Genomic DNA, 20033 nt, shown 5'->3' with positions numbered 1-20033 from the left:
CCTCATTCACTTGGATTATTGTGAGAGAAAAATTGCAAAGGAATCCATGAGTATATATTCTGTTAACTGTGGCTATTCATTTTTTCAACTCCATTTCCTAAGCACCTGCTTGTTGCCGTATGCCTGCTGGACTCTAGAAAGATTTCAGCAGTGTACTCATTTCCTCAGGATATGTGGTTCAGAGTCTTCTTGGTTTCTGGTGTTGCTGTAAGTGGTAAAGAGTAAAGCTAGGTTCCTGCCTTTGAGTTAAAACACACACAGAAATCAGAAATTATAAATCAGTTCAGTTCAGTCGCTCAGTCGTGTCCAACTCTTTGCGACCCCATGAATCATAGCACGCCAGGCCTCCCTGTCCATCACCAACTCCCGGAGTTCACTCAAACTCATGTCCATCGAGTCGATGATGCCATCCAGCCATCTCATTCTCTGTCGTCACCGTCTCCTCCTGCCTGCAATCCCTCCCAGCATCAGAGTCTTTTCCAGTGAGTCAACTCATCGCATGAGGTGGCCAAAGTATTGGAGCTTCAGCTTTAGCATCAGTCCTTCCAATGAACACCCAGGATTGATCTCCTTTAGAATGGACTGTTTGGATCTTCTTGCAGTCCAAGGGACTCTCAAGAGTCTTCTCCAGCACCACAGTTCAAAAGCATCAATTCTTCAGCAATCAGCTTTCTTCACAGTCCAACTCTCACATCCATACATGACCACGGGAAAAACCATAGTCTTGACTAGGTGGACCTTGGTTGGCAAAGTAATCTCTCTGCTTTTTAGTATGCTATCTAGGTTGGTCATAACTTTCCTTCCAAGGAGTAAGCGTCCTTTAATTTCCTGGCTGCAATCAGCATCTGCAGTGATTTTGGAGCCCCAAAAAATAAAGTCTGACACTGTTTCCACTGTTTCCCCATCTTTTGCCATGAAGTGATGGGACCAGATGCCATGATCTTTGTTTTCTGAATGTTGAACTTCAAGTCAACCTTTTCACTCTCCTCTTTCACTTTCATCAAGAGGCTTTTGAGTTCCTCTTCACTTTCTGCCATAAGGGTGGTGTCATCTGCATATCTGAGGTTATTGATATTTCTCCCAGCAATCTTGATTCCAGCTTGTGCTTCTTCCAGCCCAGCGTTCCTCATGATGTACTCTGCATAGAAGTTAAATAAGCAGGGTGACAATATACAACCTTGACATACTCCTTTTCCTATTTGGAACCAGTCTGTTGTTCCATGTCCAGTTCTAACTGTTGCTTCCTGACCTGCATACAGGTTTCTCAAGAGGCAGGTCAGGTGGTCTGATATTCCCATCTCTTTCAGAATGTTCCACAGTTTATTGTGATCCACACAGTCAAAGGCTTTGGCATAATCAGTGAAGCAGAAATAGATGTTTTTCTGGAACTCTCTTGCTTTCTCCATGATCCAGCGGATGTTAGCAATTTGATCTCTGGTGCCTCTGCCTTTTGTAAAACCTGCTTGAACATCTGGAAGTTCACGGTTCACATATTGCTGAAGACTGGCTTGGAGAATTTTGAGCATGACTTTACTAGCATGTGAATTGAGTGCAATTGTGCAGTAGTTTGAGCATTCTTTGGCATTGCCTTTCTTTGGGATTGGAATGAAGACTGACCTTTTCCAGTCCTGTGGCCCATGCTGACTTTTCCAAATTTGCTGGTAAATTGAGTGCAGCACTTTCACAGCATCATCTTTCAGGATTTGAATTAGCTAAATTGGAATTCCATCACCTCCACTAGCTTTGTTCGTAGTGATGCTCTCTAAGGCCCACTTGACTTCACATTCCAAGATGTCTGGCTCTAGGTGAGTGATCACGCCATCGTGATTATCTTTGTCATGAAGATCTTTTTTGTACAGTTCTTCTGTGTTTTCTTGCCACCTCTTCTTAATATCTTCTGCTTCTGTTAGGTCCATAAGTAAACATAAAAATAATTAAAACAGGCTTTTTAGAAAAAATATTGAGGCAGGATAAGGATAGTGTGACTAATCTTGAAAATAAATTGGAATACTTCACAATGGGGATGCCAGTTGAAGTATGTTTTATGATAAAAAGAATTCATCATGTGAGCGAAAGTAGGGAGAGAAGGGGAGGAATGGAGGGAAACAGAGACAAAAAAGAACAGAGAAACACTTTTCTGGTAGAGGTAAAGGGCCCAGCCTGTGTGGAAGCATCCAGATACAAAAACACCCATTAAATACATGAGAGGATGGCCACATAGGAAGTAGTAGGTGACAGAGGTCGATTGGAGCCTGATAGTGACTTGACTTACTGTGATTTGGAGATTGAAGTAGGTTTCTTTTTATTTAACAGAAAGGGGAAACTTTGTCTTGTTTTGTTATTCTTTGTCGTTAGCAGACTTCTGCTTTTAAAGGAAGTTTGTTTGGGGGTGTAATAAAGGTGAGGAAGCAGAGAGGATGCAAAGTTGTTGCAACCATCCTAAGGACACTTGATGAAGGCTCAAGGTCAGGGAGTGATGGTGACACGTGGGGTAAGTGAAAGACACTTGCAAGCTAAAATATAAGGGCTGAGGGTCTGGATATGTGAAATGTGAGCTGTTTCAAAGGGCATATTCATTTTCTATGGCTGCCATAACAGCGTATCACAGACCTGGGGCTTTATACAACAAGAACTGTAATCTCTGATAGTTCTGGAGGCTCTAAGTCTGAAATTGATGTGTCAGCAGGGCCATGCTCTCTCTGTGGACTCTAAAAAGGATTCTCCCTTCCTTTTTCCTAGCTTTTGGTGGTGGTCTTTCATCCTTAGCCTTCATGACTAGCAGCTGCATCACTCTGATCTCTGCTTCTTTTGTCACATGGGATTCTTCCTGTCTTTTCTTTTTATAAGGACACTAATTATATTGGATTAGGGCCCACCCCAGTGACCTCATCTTAACTTGGCTACATCTGCAGAGACCCTATTTCCACATAAGTTCATATTCAAAGGTAACAGGCATTAGGATTTCAACATATATTTTGGGAGATACAAAGTAATTCATAATAAACAGTTTTGGCTTAGACGACTGGATGGATATTGATGCTATTAAAAATATGCAGGGGGAAATATTAAGGGAGTGGGGAGAGACAGTTTAATTTGGGGACATCTTAATTGTACACTACTCACAGGATAGCTAAGTGATAGTGAACAGTAGATATTTGCAGGTTTTAAGAAGATAATTCAGAGTTGTAGACAGCTTGGAATTTTGTATGTTAATTTTAGGTAAGGTTCCCTGGGAAACCAACTGTGAGTAGTGTTTTCAGGTTAAACATACCTAACACCTGTATGAAATGATGGAAGCAAGTTGATTGGGCAGAGAGAGGAGCTGACATGCTCTGCAGTTGTAGCAGAGGGTTCAGCTGATTTCATAAACATCGCTGGTATGTATGACCCTTTGGAGTAATCCCAAATCAAAGCAAGGGCTCAGGACCTGTGTTCCCTGAACCCATCAGTCACTGGATACATGTTCTCCCTCCACTCTTCCAGGGAAGGGATTATGACCTTGGGTGAGGGAGCTCCCTTCTGTATTTCAGTTCCCAGAGAGGGACTCAGCTGTGAGCCTTCAGCTGCCAACACTCCTAGAAGTGGAGGAATGAGTAGCTTGTTTGAAAGGCAGATCTGGGCAGTGCACCACAGTATCCACTACAATACAGGGACCACAGGAGGAAGAGGACAAGTGAATAACTAAGCACTTGAGAAGTGGCCATGAAAGCAAGCACCAAAGAGACCAAGGAGAGAATGCATACATTAGCCACTTTCACATACGCTATATCTTTCCTCCTTACAGCAACCTGGGAAAGAGGGTGATATTAATCTATATTCACAGATAACTAAAATGCTAAAGGATTAATAAATAGTGCAGGTTAGTTGCTGATGTTTTGGGGAGTCATTTTAAATTTGAACTCCAGGCTTTAACCACCTCTAATACATATCATGGAAAGGCAGAAGCATGAGTAGGAATATATTCTCTGTTATAGCCCTGTAATGCTGCAATTCAGGGTCAGATTTTCTGTTATAATGGTATTGTGCATTTGCTGATTCATGTTGTTTCTAATCCTCCTTAGTGCTAATTTATTAGCTTATAGTCTACCTTCATAATATAACACAAAGCAGAGCAAAGCACATTGCATGAGAGAATGAGAAGCCAGTCCAATGAGGATGCATTGAGTCACGGATTATATTAGGTTGAAGGCACATGAAAGGAAGTGGCACCTAAGCTAGACATTAAAGAATGGAGATCATATTTTTGTATGAATGTGGTAGAGATGGAAACCCCAGGCAGAGGAACAAACAGTCATCCTGTTCATCTGATTCTCTTATTCACTTATCCATCCACCCATTCATCTATTCAGTATTCAATTTCTGCAAGCCATCATGTTTTGAGAAACTTTGTGTGCTTACTTGTTATTAAATTGCTTCCTTTTATTGATTTGATACAAATTTTACATATTTGCAGTCATTGAGGTTGAGTAGTTTATGTTTTTTACTATATAGTGGTTTATGTTCAATATTTTATGTGTTTTTACTATATGGTGGTTTTATTACACTGTGGTCTGGTCTGTCTCTCCTAAGATTTTTGTAAAGTTTTTTTCCACTAAGAGGCAGTTGCAAGCAGTTTAGATTTCTTCTCATTATTCCATTTTAGAAAATATATTAATTTTTCCAGAAATGCATTTGATTTGGCAATATTCAATTATACTTCTTTGGGAGCTGATATTTGATCCTATCTTTTATGCATGGATTCTTAAAAAGACAAAACAGAATACCCCTATAGAATTTCACTTAGATCATTTTTTTGCAGATTGGTTCTAAACTGTTTAAAATTTTTTCCTCTTTATTGGATTTGTTCATGTGTCTGAAAACAATGAAATTTTGGTCTGATGTTTAAATCAAGGTTTCTTAATTGTTATATTTTGATAAATTTGAAAACATTCCTTTAATGTAATATTGTTTGAAATGTCAAAATTAAATCACCAATGCTAATTTTAGACATGCTTCCAAAACCACATACTGTCACTCTCACCCCACTCCAAAATTGAGGATCACTTCCTTTAAAATGTCTGTTTTGAAGAGCAAACAGAATGCAAAAGGTTGCCTTCAGAAATTACAGTATTTAATTCATCTCCTAAACAACAAAATGATATAACTGTTTAGTTCGTTGTTTTACAATCTATGTTGAATGATACATAATTTTATTACTGTGTTGCAAATATATTTCTTTCTGTTTAGCATATAGCATGCATTGTCAAATATAACTAATTTCTACTTACAGGTATGTGACTTTAAACATTTAAATCAGTTGATTAAGCTCTTCCACCATGCTCCACTTCCATACCTCAGTACCTAACTTTCTTACTTCTCACAGGGGTAAAAACAAACTGGATCCATCAAGGATGCAGCTCTGTGCTTTTAACCAGGCAGAGACATATGTGACCACTTTTACACAGGTTACCTAAAAAAAAATTCATACATATGTATATGATATTTTTTTTTCAGTGTCATGCATGCTGTTCAGCTACAAAATCTCTCTGCCTGACCCATTGCAAGAAAGTAGAAACATATACAATTGTGCTATAGATAAATTGACATCACAGCATGTCACGGGCAGTTCTATTTTTGTTATTATCTTGATGACTCCCTTGATATCTCTTATGTCCTTAGGTGATTTCAAGTGCTTGAGCTATAGATTTTTATTGGATAGATGATAAAAGTAAGGTATAGCATATAACAGAAACCACTGAAGCAGCATTTAATTTAAAAACCTCTATCAACTTCCCCTCCTAATTTAAGCTATATGGTTGACCCTTGAACAACAGGGGTTTGGACTGCATGGTTCGACCTATAAAGTTATTTTTTTCAATAGTAAATAATACGGTACCACATGATCCATGGTTGGTTGAATCCACAGTTGTGGAACAGAGGATACTGAGGAACCATGAGTGTGGAGGGCTGACTGTAAGTTTTAATCAGATGTTATAGTGCATGGAGAATCATGCCCTGATCCCCATGATGTTCAAAGGTCAACTGTATATGTATAGATAAATATCATATTAACTTGTCAGGTTTATTGTGATGAGTAGAGTTTTAATATTCTCACCATAACAACAACAACAAAAATGGTGATTATGTGAGGTGAAGGATGTGTTAACTAACCTTATTTTGGTAAACATTTCACAGCATATACATGTAATCTAATCACCTTGTTTGCTTTAAATTTACACAGTGCTATATGTCAGTTACATCTCAGTAAAGCTGGGGGAAAAATTAAAATTGTCACATTAAATTCAGTAAATTAAAATTTTATTAAGAAAAATTTTGTGAGAGTATTATTTTAAGTATAAACATAAAAATCTTGTTACAAGAAAGGACCATTCTAGTGCTAGTCTTATTCACAGGTTAAGGAAATTGAGGCTTGTGCAGTTTCGGAGTATAAATGTAGAAACCTAGAGTACCCAGCTTCTAGGCTACACTTTACATATATTTTGAAATAGTTTTAACCAAAATGATAACTAGGGCTTTATTCTCTTACTGATTCAGTAATTAACATTTGATTTTTATTTAAACATATGTAAAATGTATCAATTAATAATTTACTGGGCCTATGAATGAATGAGTTATAAATGCCTGAAATGATTAATTTGATTCCAGAAGCAATTTTATACACTGATGAGAATAAGTTTCTGATTATGTACATTTGGCCCTCTGGACCTATGGGTTCTGCATGTGCAGATTCAATCAACTAGGGATCAAAAATATTCCAGAAAAGTCCAAACAGCAAAACATGAATTACCTGCATGTCAGCAAGTATTTACATGCATTTCCATTGTATTTACAACTGTTTACATAGCATTCACATTGTATTAGCTATCATAAGTAATTTAGAGATAATTTAAACTATAAGGGATATATAAAGTATAAAGGATGTACATAAGCTATATGTAAATACTATACCTTTTTATGTAAGGGACTTGAACATATGCATATTTTGGTATCTTCTGTGTATATATGTGATTATCTCATAAGGAGATAGATATACAGAGTAGCCTCAAGAAGATAAAAAGTTTAAGTGGAACATATTATGAAGTGGACACTAAATCTGTCAATAAGACATAAAACACTTTCTTAAAATAAGAAACAGATTAATATGAATTGCTATAACTAATGTCTAACACATATAAAAATATGCTATTCAGATATAATATCTTGTTTTAATTTTAATATAGCTTGTAGAATGACTGAACTGGAAGGAAAAACCCATGTTAATAGGAATCATGCTTTTTTAAATACTTAATAGAGTTCATATTTTTAATTTATTTGTCATTGTTAGAATGTTTGTATTATTGTTTTCTATTTCAAATGATGAAAGCAAAACTTCATCCTGAAGTTGATACACTCTAGGAATAGTGATGCTCAGTTTCAAATTTAAAAAGAAGCATATAGTTTCTTCTAGTTTACTTGCAGTTAATTTTAAAGGAATTCCTAAGTAAAAGACATATTTTTCTATTTCAGATTGATGATTATTTGGAGTCAGTATTGTCTTAGAAAACTATTTTGCTCCAAAATATAGTCCATCCTCCTCCTAGAACCTAAGTAAAGATACATACATATGCAATAGCATCTATATAGGTAAAACACTATTTTTGAGAAAACTATTTTTAGAAATATATATATACACACACACATATATATGCATGTATGTGTGTATGTGTGCTTAATTCCTAAATTATTATTACTTTTTTTCTTGTTATCAAACTACATTAGAAAACATGAGGTGCATATTAAGGAATGGTCATTCTCCAGATAAACAAAGGCTCAGTTGCAAAGAATGACTTGAAATATTTTCTTTGGCAGAAAAAATATATTTTTATCTGTGCCAAATTCTATTTTTACATTGTGCTTGCAATATTAAAAGCCTGGATATTTTTAAAAATGGTAATTGTTATATTCTTGGAATTTGTCATTCCTTGTCCTTCCTTCTTACAAGTGGATAGTTTTAGGAAGGCAGTGTGTTCTTCTTCATTTCTTTTTTTATTATTAATAATATGTAGTGATCTTAAGTCACAGAGTACGTGCTTTTACCTCACATTTTGCTGTCATGTTTGCCTATGTTCCAATCCTTATTTACCAACTTAAAGTATTCTAGCAGGCCTCAAAAGTAGAACTGTTTAAATATTTGTTCCCAAAATTTTGAAGGTTTTCTTTCTGATTTGACCCACTGCATTCCAACTATTTACATACTATTCTCTGCAAATAGCACAAAGCCCCTGAATACCAATTGTTGCTTTACCTTTCAAGACCTTGAATGCCAGGGTGAATTCCATTTTCCATTAGAAAGAAGTGGATGAAACTGTAGGATCTGGCTGAGAAGCCTAAAACCAGTCCAATCTTCTTAAATGACCAAACTTTCTTGAATTTTTTTGTTTATTTTTATATGCAAGATCGTATCTTTCAGTCACATAAATTGTCATGAATTGGACAGAAATTACCCTAGGTACAAGATTTTAAGAAAACAAAGAACTTTTAGTAAAGTGTTTGCTTTATTTTGAGTTTCCTGGTGGTGACTGAGATTTTACCTCATTATTTCTCCATTATCTAAAACTATAAACCATTTGATCATGAGATGGAACTGTTAAGTGGTTTTCCTGCTGAATGAACAACAGCTGTTCTCCAAAAGCCTATGCAGCTTCTCTAATAACAATAAACAAAACACTAGGAAAGGAAAAACTGTTTTCTTGTCCTTTATTTTAGAAAGTGCTGGTTAGTTGCCCTTAATGTGGAGCCCTTTGCAAGGTCACAGGTGTAGAGCCCTGTACCGAGGTCACAGGATAAAAATCTCTGGAACTACCAAGCCCCATAGCAACTGTTTCCATTTGCCTCTGGATCTAAACTGGCCAGTTCCCTGACCCCATATTAAGTAAAATACCCATCCTATTATCCACCCCATAGTATCCTAACCAATCACCCAATGCCACCATTCTAGTAGGAATTTTCTCTGTCTTGAGACTATAAAAAGTGGCTGCTAGCCTGCAAAAGGGTTCGGCTCTCCCTTGAGCCAGCCCGCTGTTCTAATGGTGTCTCCCACTCTAATAAACTTTATTCTCCTCTCATTCTGCCTCATGTCTGGCAATTCTTTTCCAACCCACACACAGACCACATTTTTGGTGGCCTGTACTTGGACTTGGTGTCTCTTCCCCCACCTCCTCACTTCTCCTTTCTCGTAAGGACTCTCTGCAAACAGGCAAGTGGCTGTGGAAGCAGCTGAGGAATTCTGGCCAGGGTTACTCTCTGGTGTGTTCCAAAGGCACCACTGCTCACTGTGCCCCAGTAGCTTCCGCCCAAATGGGTGATCGTCTCTCTTTCTGACTCCTTTCCAACTGAGGAATAGGCCAACCGATATTGTCATGGGGCTTGGTCAGTTCCAGAGATTTTTATCCTGTGGCCTTGGTACAAGGCTAGGGATCCACACTTAACTATGTGAGAATAGAATTTAATTAGTAAATAAACTATTTTCTACCAACCTAAATGGAAGCAAAATGAAAATTTAGACCACAGAGAGGAAAAAATATTTTATTTTCCACTGATGAATGATATCTGGTGTCACTGATGAATGATGTCTAGTTGCAAAGAGTCAGACACAACTGAGCTAGTAAACTGAACTGAACTGATCTGGTATATTCTTTTAACTTGGGGCATTATCTTTTAAAAATAATCTTGAGAGAAATCATAATTCCAGAGAGACCAGGAGAGGATTTGGGGATTTTAAGGGGCCCAGAAATTAAATCATGTAAAGAAAATATCATTACTCTCAAGATAAAAACAAACAAACATACAAATGGTAATATCATAGGTAATCTCTAGTTTTAAAAATGCTGAAGAAAGTAGTGTTTGCATTTCTGTAGAAGGTGAGGGGACAAAGGGGCCCTTTCAATTGCAAGAGAGAGGAGAGCATATTTTGGCTTTAAATTCAAGTTATCCAGTAATAGAATAGTAAACTTGGAAAACTGGACTTCTGGTCACACAAAGCATAGTATAGAATTCTTTCTATAGAATTCTCTAAAAGTGCTTTGATCCTTTGTTATAAACTTTACCATTTTACTCCTCACTGTAGGTTCAGAAACTTCATTATATGTATAAATTATAAAACAAGGCTGTAAAGCTAAAAGATGGGTGATACTGGATCTAATCAAGTCTTTGAGTCTAATAAAGTCTTTCTTGCTTATTGAGTACAGTGGAGCGTTTTTATTACTAATGCTTCCCATAGTTTTTTGTCCTTTTATGGCCATCCCTTCCTTTTGATTTGCTTCTTTCAACCTTCTTCCTGTTCCTTGTGTTTCTCTGATTTGATGCTCAGGTGAGATAACTCTTCTAGACTGTGCTATTCAAAGAATTATCTTTCTTTTGTTGTGTGAAGCAAACAGCCTTATAATATGTACTTTAAATGTGACATCTTTGGGATGTTTCCAACACCAGCCATCCTCTTTGGATAAGGCTTTTTTTGACTCCTGTGTTTCCGCAGTGCTGCTCTATGTTGATACTGTTTTTTGATTTTGAGTGCCAGATTATCAAATTATTAGACAATCCTCCTTCAAACTTCTCAAGATAAAATATGACCAACTAACATTAATGAGCATCCATACTAGCATGAAATAGGCTTACAATGTGAATGTCTGTTTCAGGAAATGTCAGTAACAAATTTGTAAATAACCAGCCTAGGGCAGTTTCTTCTTATGACACCTATATTTAACAGAATCTCTTCTTAAATGCAGTTTTGTAAAAAGCACACCTTCAAGGCAATCAAAAGGAAATGCATGAAGAATAATTGAGCTTTAATTTGATCATATTTTCAATAGTGAAATAACTGCAGAAGTTTGTAATCAAGATTAGAATGTTACAAAACTACTTTAGTATTTTATGGATGGATACACATTGAATATAGAAAAATATGTCAAAAACACATGTATAGTATAATAATTACGTAAAGGAGACAGAATCAGGGAGAGTGAAAGAGACTTGTATTTCTCATCATATACTACTGTACATTTGAAATTTTTGAGGCAAGTATGTAGACTTTATTTAAAGTAAAGAAGGAAAAAGTTAGAAAGTACCTACAGTCAATACCCCATTATTTAATGAAAAGGCAGGAATGCTAACTGTAGCGTATTTCCTATTCTATCCTATACTATACTAGTGATTCTACTAAAAATTATCCTATTTTTACACTTATTTCCACTTCTGTGTAGAACACCAAAGATGAAATATTCCCTGCTGACAAGCAGATAATAGGCAAAAAATTTATTTCATATTTTACTAAAAATAAAATCAACATGAAATTATAAAATGACCTATTTATAAAACCAAGGAGAAATTTTTCAGTCTGAAGTATTTATTTTACTGCTGTTAGTGTAGTATAGTTATTCTTCCATTTCCAAAATCACAAGAAAGAAAGCTAAACAGCAAATGACTGAGTTTATAGAAATGAAAATAACCATATAATTATTTAAAATAACACAAATAATTGACTTGATCTTCTCTGTATACTAAATAAGAATAAAAAAACAGTCAGTAGTTAAAATCAGAACACCTACTGTGAGATTTGAGAAATTTATCTTCAAGAGAAAAACTTTGTTACAGATGTAAGCCTTTCTATTTAAAGGTATCCTTTTTTGACCCTGTTAAAGAAACTTATGATTTAGTAAGTATTAAATTTAAAAGCTGAATAGATTAAAACTATCTACATTGCAAGGACATGTGCATAAATATTTGAAATTATATACAGTACTGAAATTACTACTGTGTGAATACTTAGTACATTCCCAGGAAAGCACTGAGTTCCTAAAAACAGTCTAAACATTGAATTTGAAAGCACAAGAATTTGACTTGTGATACAAATTATAGTACATATTGAATATTTTGATAATTTATGTTCCAGTGAGGAATAATTTTGAATAACTGTCATTTATGATATAAAATCTGAGTCAAACTCTGAATTTCATTGACAAAAAAAATAACCATGAAACTTTTGGGGGGGAGCATTTCAATGACAAGATAAGCTTCATAAAATCATCTTAATTTTTACTTATAAATTAACTTGGCATTAATCTGCTTTGTTAATGCTCTTTTGAAGAGTGAGATGCTTTCATTCATTTAACCTATGTCGCAGCTCTGCAAATTTTAATCATTTTATTTCGAAGTTGTTACCAGGTGAGAGAAAATCATTTTAATTATATCCAAGTTGTCAATGTTTTGGCTAAGGACAGTAAGGAGTTTTTTATTCTATCAACTGTTTCACCCACTGCTTTGCCTCAAAATCCAAGCCAGTAACTGTTTTTCAGGATGGCAGTATTTAATTTCAGCTCCACAGAATTAAAGTGTCTTGTCTTTCATTTCCCCAGTGATGGTTCACTTGCAGTTGAAAGGTCAAGAATTGAGGGTATCAAATAATTGTAGTCTTTGGATATGGTACTTAAAAATTGGTTTTTGTGGTAGTTGGCACAATAGGACATATTAGTAATTACAAATTTCCCCATTGTTTCCTGGAGTAATATATATTTTAAAACCTTAAGTCTTACGGGATATCCAGTCTTATAATTAATTTGTATTTTCTTTATTTTAAAGTAATTTTAGATGAATACAATCAGTTTAAATAACCTACTTCTTAAATGAAATTTTATATTGATATTGTTAATTCATAATATTTTGAAAGTCTTTGACCTTGTTGGGAAAATATTTCTATGCTATTATAGATTAGAAGTATTAATTTTAATAGAGTATTCGTAGTTCTTTACTTCAGTTATACAAATAGCTTTCCTTACTTCATTGCTTATGCTCATTACTTTATCAATGCCTTTTTTACTGATGTTGAATACTATGTGGTAATAATAGCACTGAGAATATAATGTGGTACCCATAAAGCACACTTTTAGCTTCCAAGTCGTTCACTAAAAGTTAATAGTCTAGGCTGGGCCTGTGATCTTAATGCAATTCAGGAGACTGAAGAATAAATCTAAATGAAATAAGAATTTTCTCCTTTTTAAAACTCGCATTTTTTTTGGAATTACTCTTAAAAAAAAACAAGTAAAGCTGTAATCTTAGTAAGAGACTACATGCTGTAGTAACTACTAGTTTCCAATAATCACATGTCATTTAGCAAATAAGAATGAAAATTGAACTCTTCCATTGATGTGCTGCTCCATTATAAAATAATTTTAGGAAAGTTTGACAGAGTTTTGCTACAGTTGCTGTATGTATTTTTTTGAAAACTTTCTGTGTATCTGTGTGTGTGTAAACATCCTGTTTGATCACAGAGTTCTGGGTGGGAAAAAGCTTGTTTGTGTTATGATCAGTTTCATGATCATAATGACAATGAGTTCATTCCTCTCATGCGTTGGTCTGCTGTGTTCAGTTTCATGGAATCTTTGTTTCAGAGTTTGCATGTGGTGCGCGCTTTAGTAGCCACTATCTCTTGACATTATAAATAATAGTTATGATCTCTTCTACTGTATCCTGAAATTCCATCACTAAGATAGGTGATGATGAATAATTGCTATAGACTTTGACATTCTGATACCGATACAGTATTTGACTTTTTTTTGTTTTGATGAAAGGCCTTCTATCTATATCATCCTGATACATATTCTTAAATCCAAGCAATGATAGAAAAAATATGTTTGGATTTCATTTTACACTAATTTTATTATTTTTAAAAATTTTAAGTATCAAGCTTTTTCTGCCAATTGTCAGATCAGACCTTTCCGTTATCAGGTGTTGGCAATTTGGCATTTGTATATTATTGCTGTTAGGGTCTTAGTTGTTCTAAAATAGTAATTACTGGTGTATATAAACTTATATTAAACATAAAACAAAGTAACGGTGTGGTCAATACTTTGCAAATGTTTACGTAAAAATTGTACCTTCAGTCTAATTCTGTCCTAATAATAATTGTTGACATACTAAAAATAATGAAATGTGTTTTGCACAGGATGTGTAGATAGAAAGATCAAGCATAGATGCCTTGTAAGATGACCTGACCTCGGTGTATGTTTATATGTTTTTATGGCCATCGTATCGTTAATCCTTTTTTCATAACACTTTGCATGACTGATGATCGAATACGGTTTTTAACACAAGATTTGAATTGAACCCTAAATGAACTCTCTGGTGGGGTGGTGATTTCTTTTTAGAGGCTGAACCGATCAAGTTCTTCAGAGTGCAGCACAGTTGATAACCCTGTGCCTGGAGAAGGAGAAGAGGCAGAGGCTGAGCCTGTAAATTCAGATGAGCCAGAGGCCTGCTTTACAGATGGTAAGAGAAAAATTGAGACCTCACTTAACATCCATTTGTTAATGTTTTGGCCTTGGTCTTAAAACCTAATGCTTGGGATTGATGAATAAACTGTCAGAAGACTCCATTGCATGCTGATTTAGTCATGGCTCTGTGACTAGGCTTCTGTTTCCACACTTATGCTACTAATAGTAATTTACAAGGGCAGTGTGTTATGCTATAAAGCACTGCCATTTTTTTGAGAGAAACAAATAAGTGTGATACCCAATTAATAGAAATTTGTGTTTGCTCAAATTAGTTCTATAAGCAAAACACATGGAGTTTCCTTTAGAAGTATCCCTATTACAGGCATTTAAGGGTATCATCATGTATTTCAGCATCACAATAAAGTTAAATTGACTGCTGCTGTTGCTGCTGCTAAGTCACTTCAGTCGTGTCCGAATCTGTGTGACCCCATAGACGGCAGCACAGCAGGCTCCCCTGTCCCTGGGATTCTCCAGGCAAGAACACTGGAGTGGGTTGCCATTTCCTTAAATTGACTAGAACCATGTAAACTTAAATTTGTACAGATGCACCAAGATTTCTTCTATGCATTTTATGAATGACCCTGACTTAAAATTCTAAGATAACCAGAAAGAAGTTGGGTTTATCAAACAAATTATAGCTTTATATCAGAAAAGGACTTTAGAACAACTTAAACCCTCTGCGGAAAGTATTAATGCTAAACTATTTCAGACTGTAGGTGCTGTCTTACTGAGATCAAACTTTACAAAGGCGATTTTAATCCTATAAAATACCAATGAGACTATTTATATAATAACTTTGAGATATTCATAACTTTTTAAATTCATAACTCTAATTTGAGTCTAGTATATAAGGGATATTATATAAACACATTTTCAATGAATTGTAGCCTTCAACACTGAAAATTTGCTGCAAACCAGAGTTTCAGTTGTGTAAGATGAATGCATTCTGAAAATATAACAGGCAACAATATGATTATAGTTAGCAATACTTTGTGGTATACTAAAATTCGCTGAAAGGGTAGATCTTATATGTTTTTAATGACCCATCCCCCTAAAAAAGAAGAAATTGGTAACTATATGAAGAGATGGCAATTTAATTAGCTTGATTGTGGTGATTATTTCACAGTGTAAACATAACATATTTACAAGTTGTATAACTTAAATTTTTAATTGTCAATTATCTCAATAAAGCTGGAAAAAATGGACAGAATAAGAGAAGAATATTTGTATGCAAAGTCGCTTTAATCATGTCTGACTGTTTGCAACCCTATGAACCATAACCCACTAGGCTCCTCTGTCCATGGGATTCTCCAGGCAAGAATACTGAAGTGGGTTGCCATGCCCTTCTCCAGGGGATCTTTCCGACCCAGGGATCAAACCCATGTCTCTCGTGTTGCCTGCATTGGCAGGCAAGTTATTTACCGCTAGCACCACCTGGGAAGCCCAAAAGAAGAATAGGCAAAATCAATCTACAAAGGTAGAAGTCAGACTAATACTTACCTTTAGGAGGTAAAGATTGGAAAAGGGCATGACGATGATTTCTGGGTGCTTGAAAATGTTATATCATGACTGACATGGCTGTTACATGAGAATATTAATCTATATAGTTAAAATATATATACTATATGTATGTACGTTCTCCTCAATAAGAATTTAAATAAATAGATAAATATATTTTTTAATCACCAGAACACCAAAGAAAATCTATGAGCAAACACACATCTCTTAGGTATAACATTTTGAGCAGCTGTGTTCCACTAGAGACTTTATACTCATTGGACCTGCTGGGGTAAGAGGTTCAGCCTGATGAATTAAACAGGGCAACCAATGAGCAATGGCAACCTTTAGCCGCTTATCTACTTATTTTATCCAATCACCAAATAACCATTAAGTAGTTTCTTTCTGCCAGGTCTGAGTACTAGACAGAGTAGTTGGAAAAAAAAAACATTTCATACCCAAATGAAATATGTAAGTATATAGTAGGTCAGATAAGTGATATGTGCTCTGGAGAAGTAAAATGAAAATGGGAATACCAAGGTCGAGCGGTAGAAGCCTCAGTTCAGTTCAGTTCAGTCGCTCAGTCGTGTCCGACTCTATGCGACCCCATGAATCACAGCACGCCAGGCCTCCCTGTCCATCACCAACTCCCGGAGTTCACCCAAACTCATGTCCATAGAGTCGGTGATGCCATCCAGCCATCTCATTCTCTGTCGTCCCCTTCTCCTCCCGCCCTCAACCTTTCCCAGCATCAGAGTCTTTTCCAGTGAGTCAACTCGTCACATGAGGTGGCCAAAGTATTGCAGTTTCAGCTTTAGCATCAGTCTCTCCAATGAACACCCAGGATCGATCTCCTTTAGAATGGACTGGTTGGATCTCCTTGCAGTATAAGGGACTCTCAAGAGTCTTCTCCAGGACCACAGTGCAATAGCATCGATTCTTCAGCGATCAGCTTTCTTCAGAGTCCAACTCTCACATCCATACATGACCACGGGAAAAACCATTGCCTTGACTAGACGGACCTTGGTTGGCAAAGTAATGTCTCTGCCTTTTAATATACTATCAAGGTTGGTCATAACTTTCCTTCCAAGGAGCAAGCGTCTTTTAATTTCATGGCTGCAATCTGCATCTGCAGTGATTTTGGAGCCCAAAAAAATAAAGTCTGACACTGTTTCCACTGTTACCCCATCTATTTCCCATGAAGTGATGGGACCAGATGCCATGATCTTTGTTTTCTGAATGTTGAGCTTCAAGCCAACCTTTTCACTCTCCTCTTTCACTTTCATCAAGAGGCTTTTGAGTTCCTCTTCACTTTCTGCCATAAGGGTAGTGTCATCTGCATATCTGAGGTTATTGATATTTCTCCCAGCAATCTTGATTCCAGCTTGTGCTTCTTCCAGCCCAGCATTCCTCATGATGTACGCTGCACAGAAGTTAAATAAGCAGGTGACAATATACAACCTTGATGTACTCCTTTTCCTATTTGGAACCAGTCTGTTGTTCCATGTCCAGTTCTGACTGTTGCTTCCTGACCTGCATATAGGTTTCTCAAGAGGCAGGTCAGGTGGTCTGGGATTCCCATCTCTTTCAGAATGTTCCACAGTTTATTGTGATCGACACAGTCAAAGGCTTTGGCATAGTCAATAAAGCAGAAATAGATGTTTTTCTGGAACTCTCTTGCTTTCTCCATGATCCAGCGGATGTTGGCAATTTGATCTCTGGTGCCTCTGCCTTTTCTAAAACCAGCTTGAACATCTGGGAGTTCACGGTTTACATACTGCTGAAGCCTGGCTTGGAGAATTTTGAGCATGACTTTACTAGCGTGTGAGATGAGTGCAATTGTGCGGTAGTTTGAGCATTCTTTGACATTGCCTTTCTTTGGGATTGGAATGAAGACTGACCTCTTCCAGTCCTGTGGCCACTGCTGAGTTTTCCAAATCTGCTGGCATATTGAGTGCAGCCCTTTCACAGCATCATCTTTCAAGACTTGAAATAGCTCAACTGGAATTCCATCACCTCCACTAGCTTTGTTTGTAGTGATGCTTTCTAAGGCCCACTTGACTTCACATTCCAAGATGTCTGGCTCTAGGTCAGTGATCACGTTATCGTGACTATCTTGGTCGTGAAGATCTTTTTTGTACAGTTCTTCTGTGTATTCCTGCCACCTCTTCTTAATATCTTCTGCTTCTGTTAGGTCCATACCATTTCTGTCCTTTATCGAGCCCATCTTTGCATGAAATGTTCCCTTGGAATCTCTAATTTTCTTGAAGAGATCTCTTGTTTTTCCTATTCTGTTGTTTTCCTCTATGTCTTTGCATTGATCACTGAGGAAGTCTTTCTTATCTTTCCTTGCTATTCTTTGGAACTCTGCATTCAGATGCTTATATCTTTCCTTTTCTCCTTTGCTTTTCACCTCTTTTCTTTTCACAGCTATTTGTAAGGCCTCCTCAGACAGCCATTTCGCTCTTTTGCATTTCTTTTCCATGGGGATGGTCTTGGTCCCTGTCTCCTGTACAATGTCACGAACCTCCATCCAGAGTTCATCAGGCTCTCTATCAATCAGATCTAGTCCCTTAAATCTATTTCTCACTTCCACTGTATAATCATAAGGGATTTGATTGAGGTCATATCTGAATGGTCTAGTGGTTTTCCCTACTTTCTTCAATTTCAGTCTGAATTTGGCAATAAGAAGTTCATGATCTGAGCCACAGTCAGCTCCTGGTCTTGTTTTCACTAACTGTATACAGCTTCTCCATCTTTGGTTGCAAAGAATATAATCAGTCTGATTTCGGTGTTGACCATCTGGTGATGTCCATGTGTAGAGTCTTCTCTTGTGTTGTTGGAAGAGGGTGTTTGCTATGACCAGTGCATTCTCTTGACAAAACTCTATTAGCCTTTGCCCTGCTTCATTCCGTGCTCCAAGGCCAAATTTGCCTGTTACTCCAGGTGTTTCTTGACTTCCTACTTTTGCATTCCAGTCCCCTATAATGAAAAGGACATCTTTTTTGGGTGTTAGTTCTAAAAGGTCTTGTAGGTCTTCATAGAACCAATTAACTTCGGCTTCTTCACTACCATATAAATAGAGTGATCAGAGAAGGACTTTCTAAAAAGATAACACTTGATCAGAGATCTAAAGGAAATTGAAGCAGAAAAATGAAGGAAGACTGTTTCAAGCAGAGTAAGGAAGGCATATGCCCTGAAGTGGGGATATGCATATTTGAAAACGAAATCAAGGGGCCAGTATGAGTTGAACAGATTGAGAGGTGGGAAAATTGGTAAAAGATGAGTTTAGAGATGCAACAGAGGCAAGATCATAAGAGTACTGAAAAACATAAGAATCTTATTTAGAAGTTTCTCAACATGCCATCTTATAAGCAGATGGGTGGGTAGCAAGGGCAGAAGCTGGAAAACCTCTGTATGTTCCTGTAGTAATCCAGGTGAGAAGTTTTGGGAAATTAAAACTACTGTGGGAGTATGAGCGTCTGAGTATATTTTGAAGTTAAAGCTGAAAGGATTTGCTGATGGATTACATGTTGGGTGTTAAAGCTTTCTTCTCTTTAGAAGAGTCAAAGATGACTCCAAGCTTGGGCCTCAGAGAAATCTCCACATGAAGAGTTAAAAATGAGCGGGCTTGGTCTTAATGGGAAATCCACAGTTTGTTTACTTATAGTAGAAATGACCCTGACCAAGTTGGCTGACAAGTGTTGAGCTAGAACCAATGCCAATTTAGAGGAGTATTTGGCCTTCAGAGGTTTCTGTTACCGGAAGGCAGCAGAAAAATCAAAGCAAATGTGTGAGTTAAGTCAGAATAGTTGTGTTTTGGAGAAGACGAACACTAACATGATTTTGTTGTTCATGGTCTCGCATCCACTGAGCCTTTCCGCTTCATAACTGCCACTTTATCGGTTTGCACCTTATTCCTCTTCACATTTTTCTCCTCCCTCTTCTGAGTCTTTCCTTAGTTCTGTGTCATTAGTGTTATAATTCAAGACTTAAGGTTCCTTCTCCAGGTCTAGTACCATTCTTCACTATCCTTAATTCTAAATGTCTTTACAATCTGTATAATTATGAGCATGACATGACTCTTTGGTTCTGCTTGGTTTTGTATTGTACTCCTGTTGGATTAAACAATAAATCAAAAAATCAGGATTAGGATGTGAGAAGGATATGCTCTTCCTTAAAGGGAAGTGTTTTCTATTAATTTGGTAGGAGGTACTAACTCAGCTCCGCCCT

The 20033-nt window shown here is 36.6% G+C and overlaps 1 protein-coding gene across 1 annotated transcript in view; it reads left to right on the top strand.

Moving 5' to 3' along the window:
- SCN9A (sodium voltage-gated channel alpha subunit 9) overlaps positions 1-20033 on the top strand; it is a 177277-nt gene that overhangs the window by 116814 nt on the left and 40430 nt on the right. Inside the window, exon 18 of the mRNA XM_088829850.1 lies at positions 14178-14298. Coding sequence (XP_088685976.1) covers positions 14178-14298 — 121 coding nt within the window. The remainder of the gene's footprint in view (positions 1-14177; positions 14299-20033) is intronic.

This window comes from Moschus berezovskii, chromosome 2 (genome assembly GCF_049115385.1).
Source record: "Moschus berezovskii isolate FMDL1 chromosome 2, NW_MosBer_1.0, whole genome shotgun sequence".
Classification (NCBI taxonomy): Eukaryota; Metazoa; Chordata; class Mammalia; order Artiodactyla; family Moschidae; genus Moschus; species Moschus berezovskii.
The sequence above is the reverse complement of the archived record's forward strand: the minus strand, read 5'-3'. Positions and strand labels throughout refer to the sequence as shown.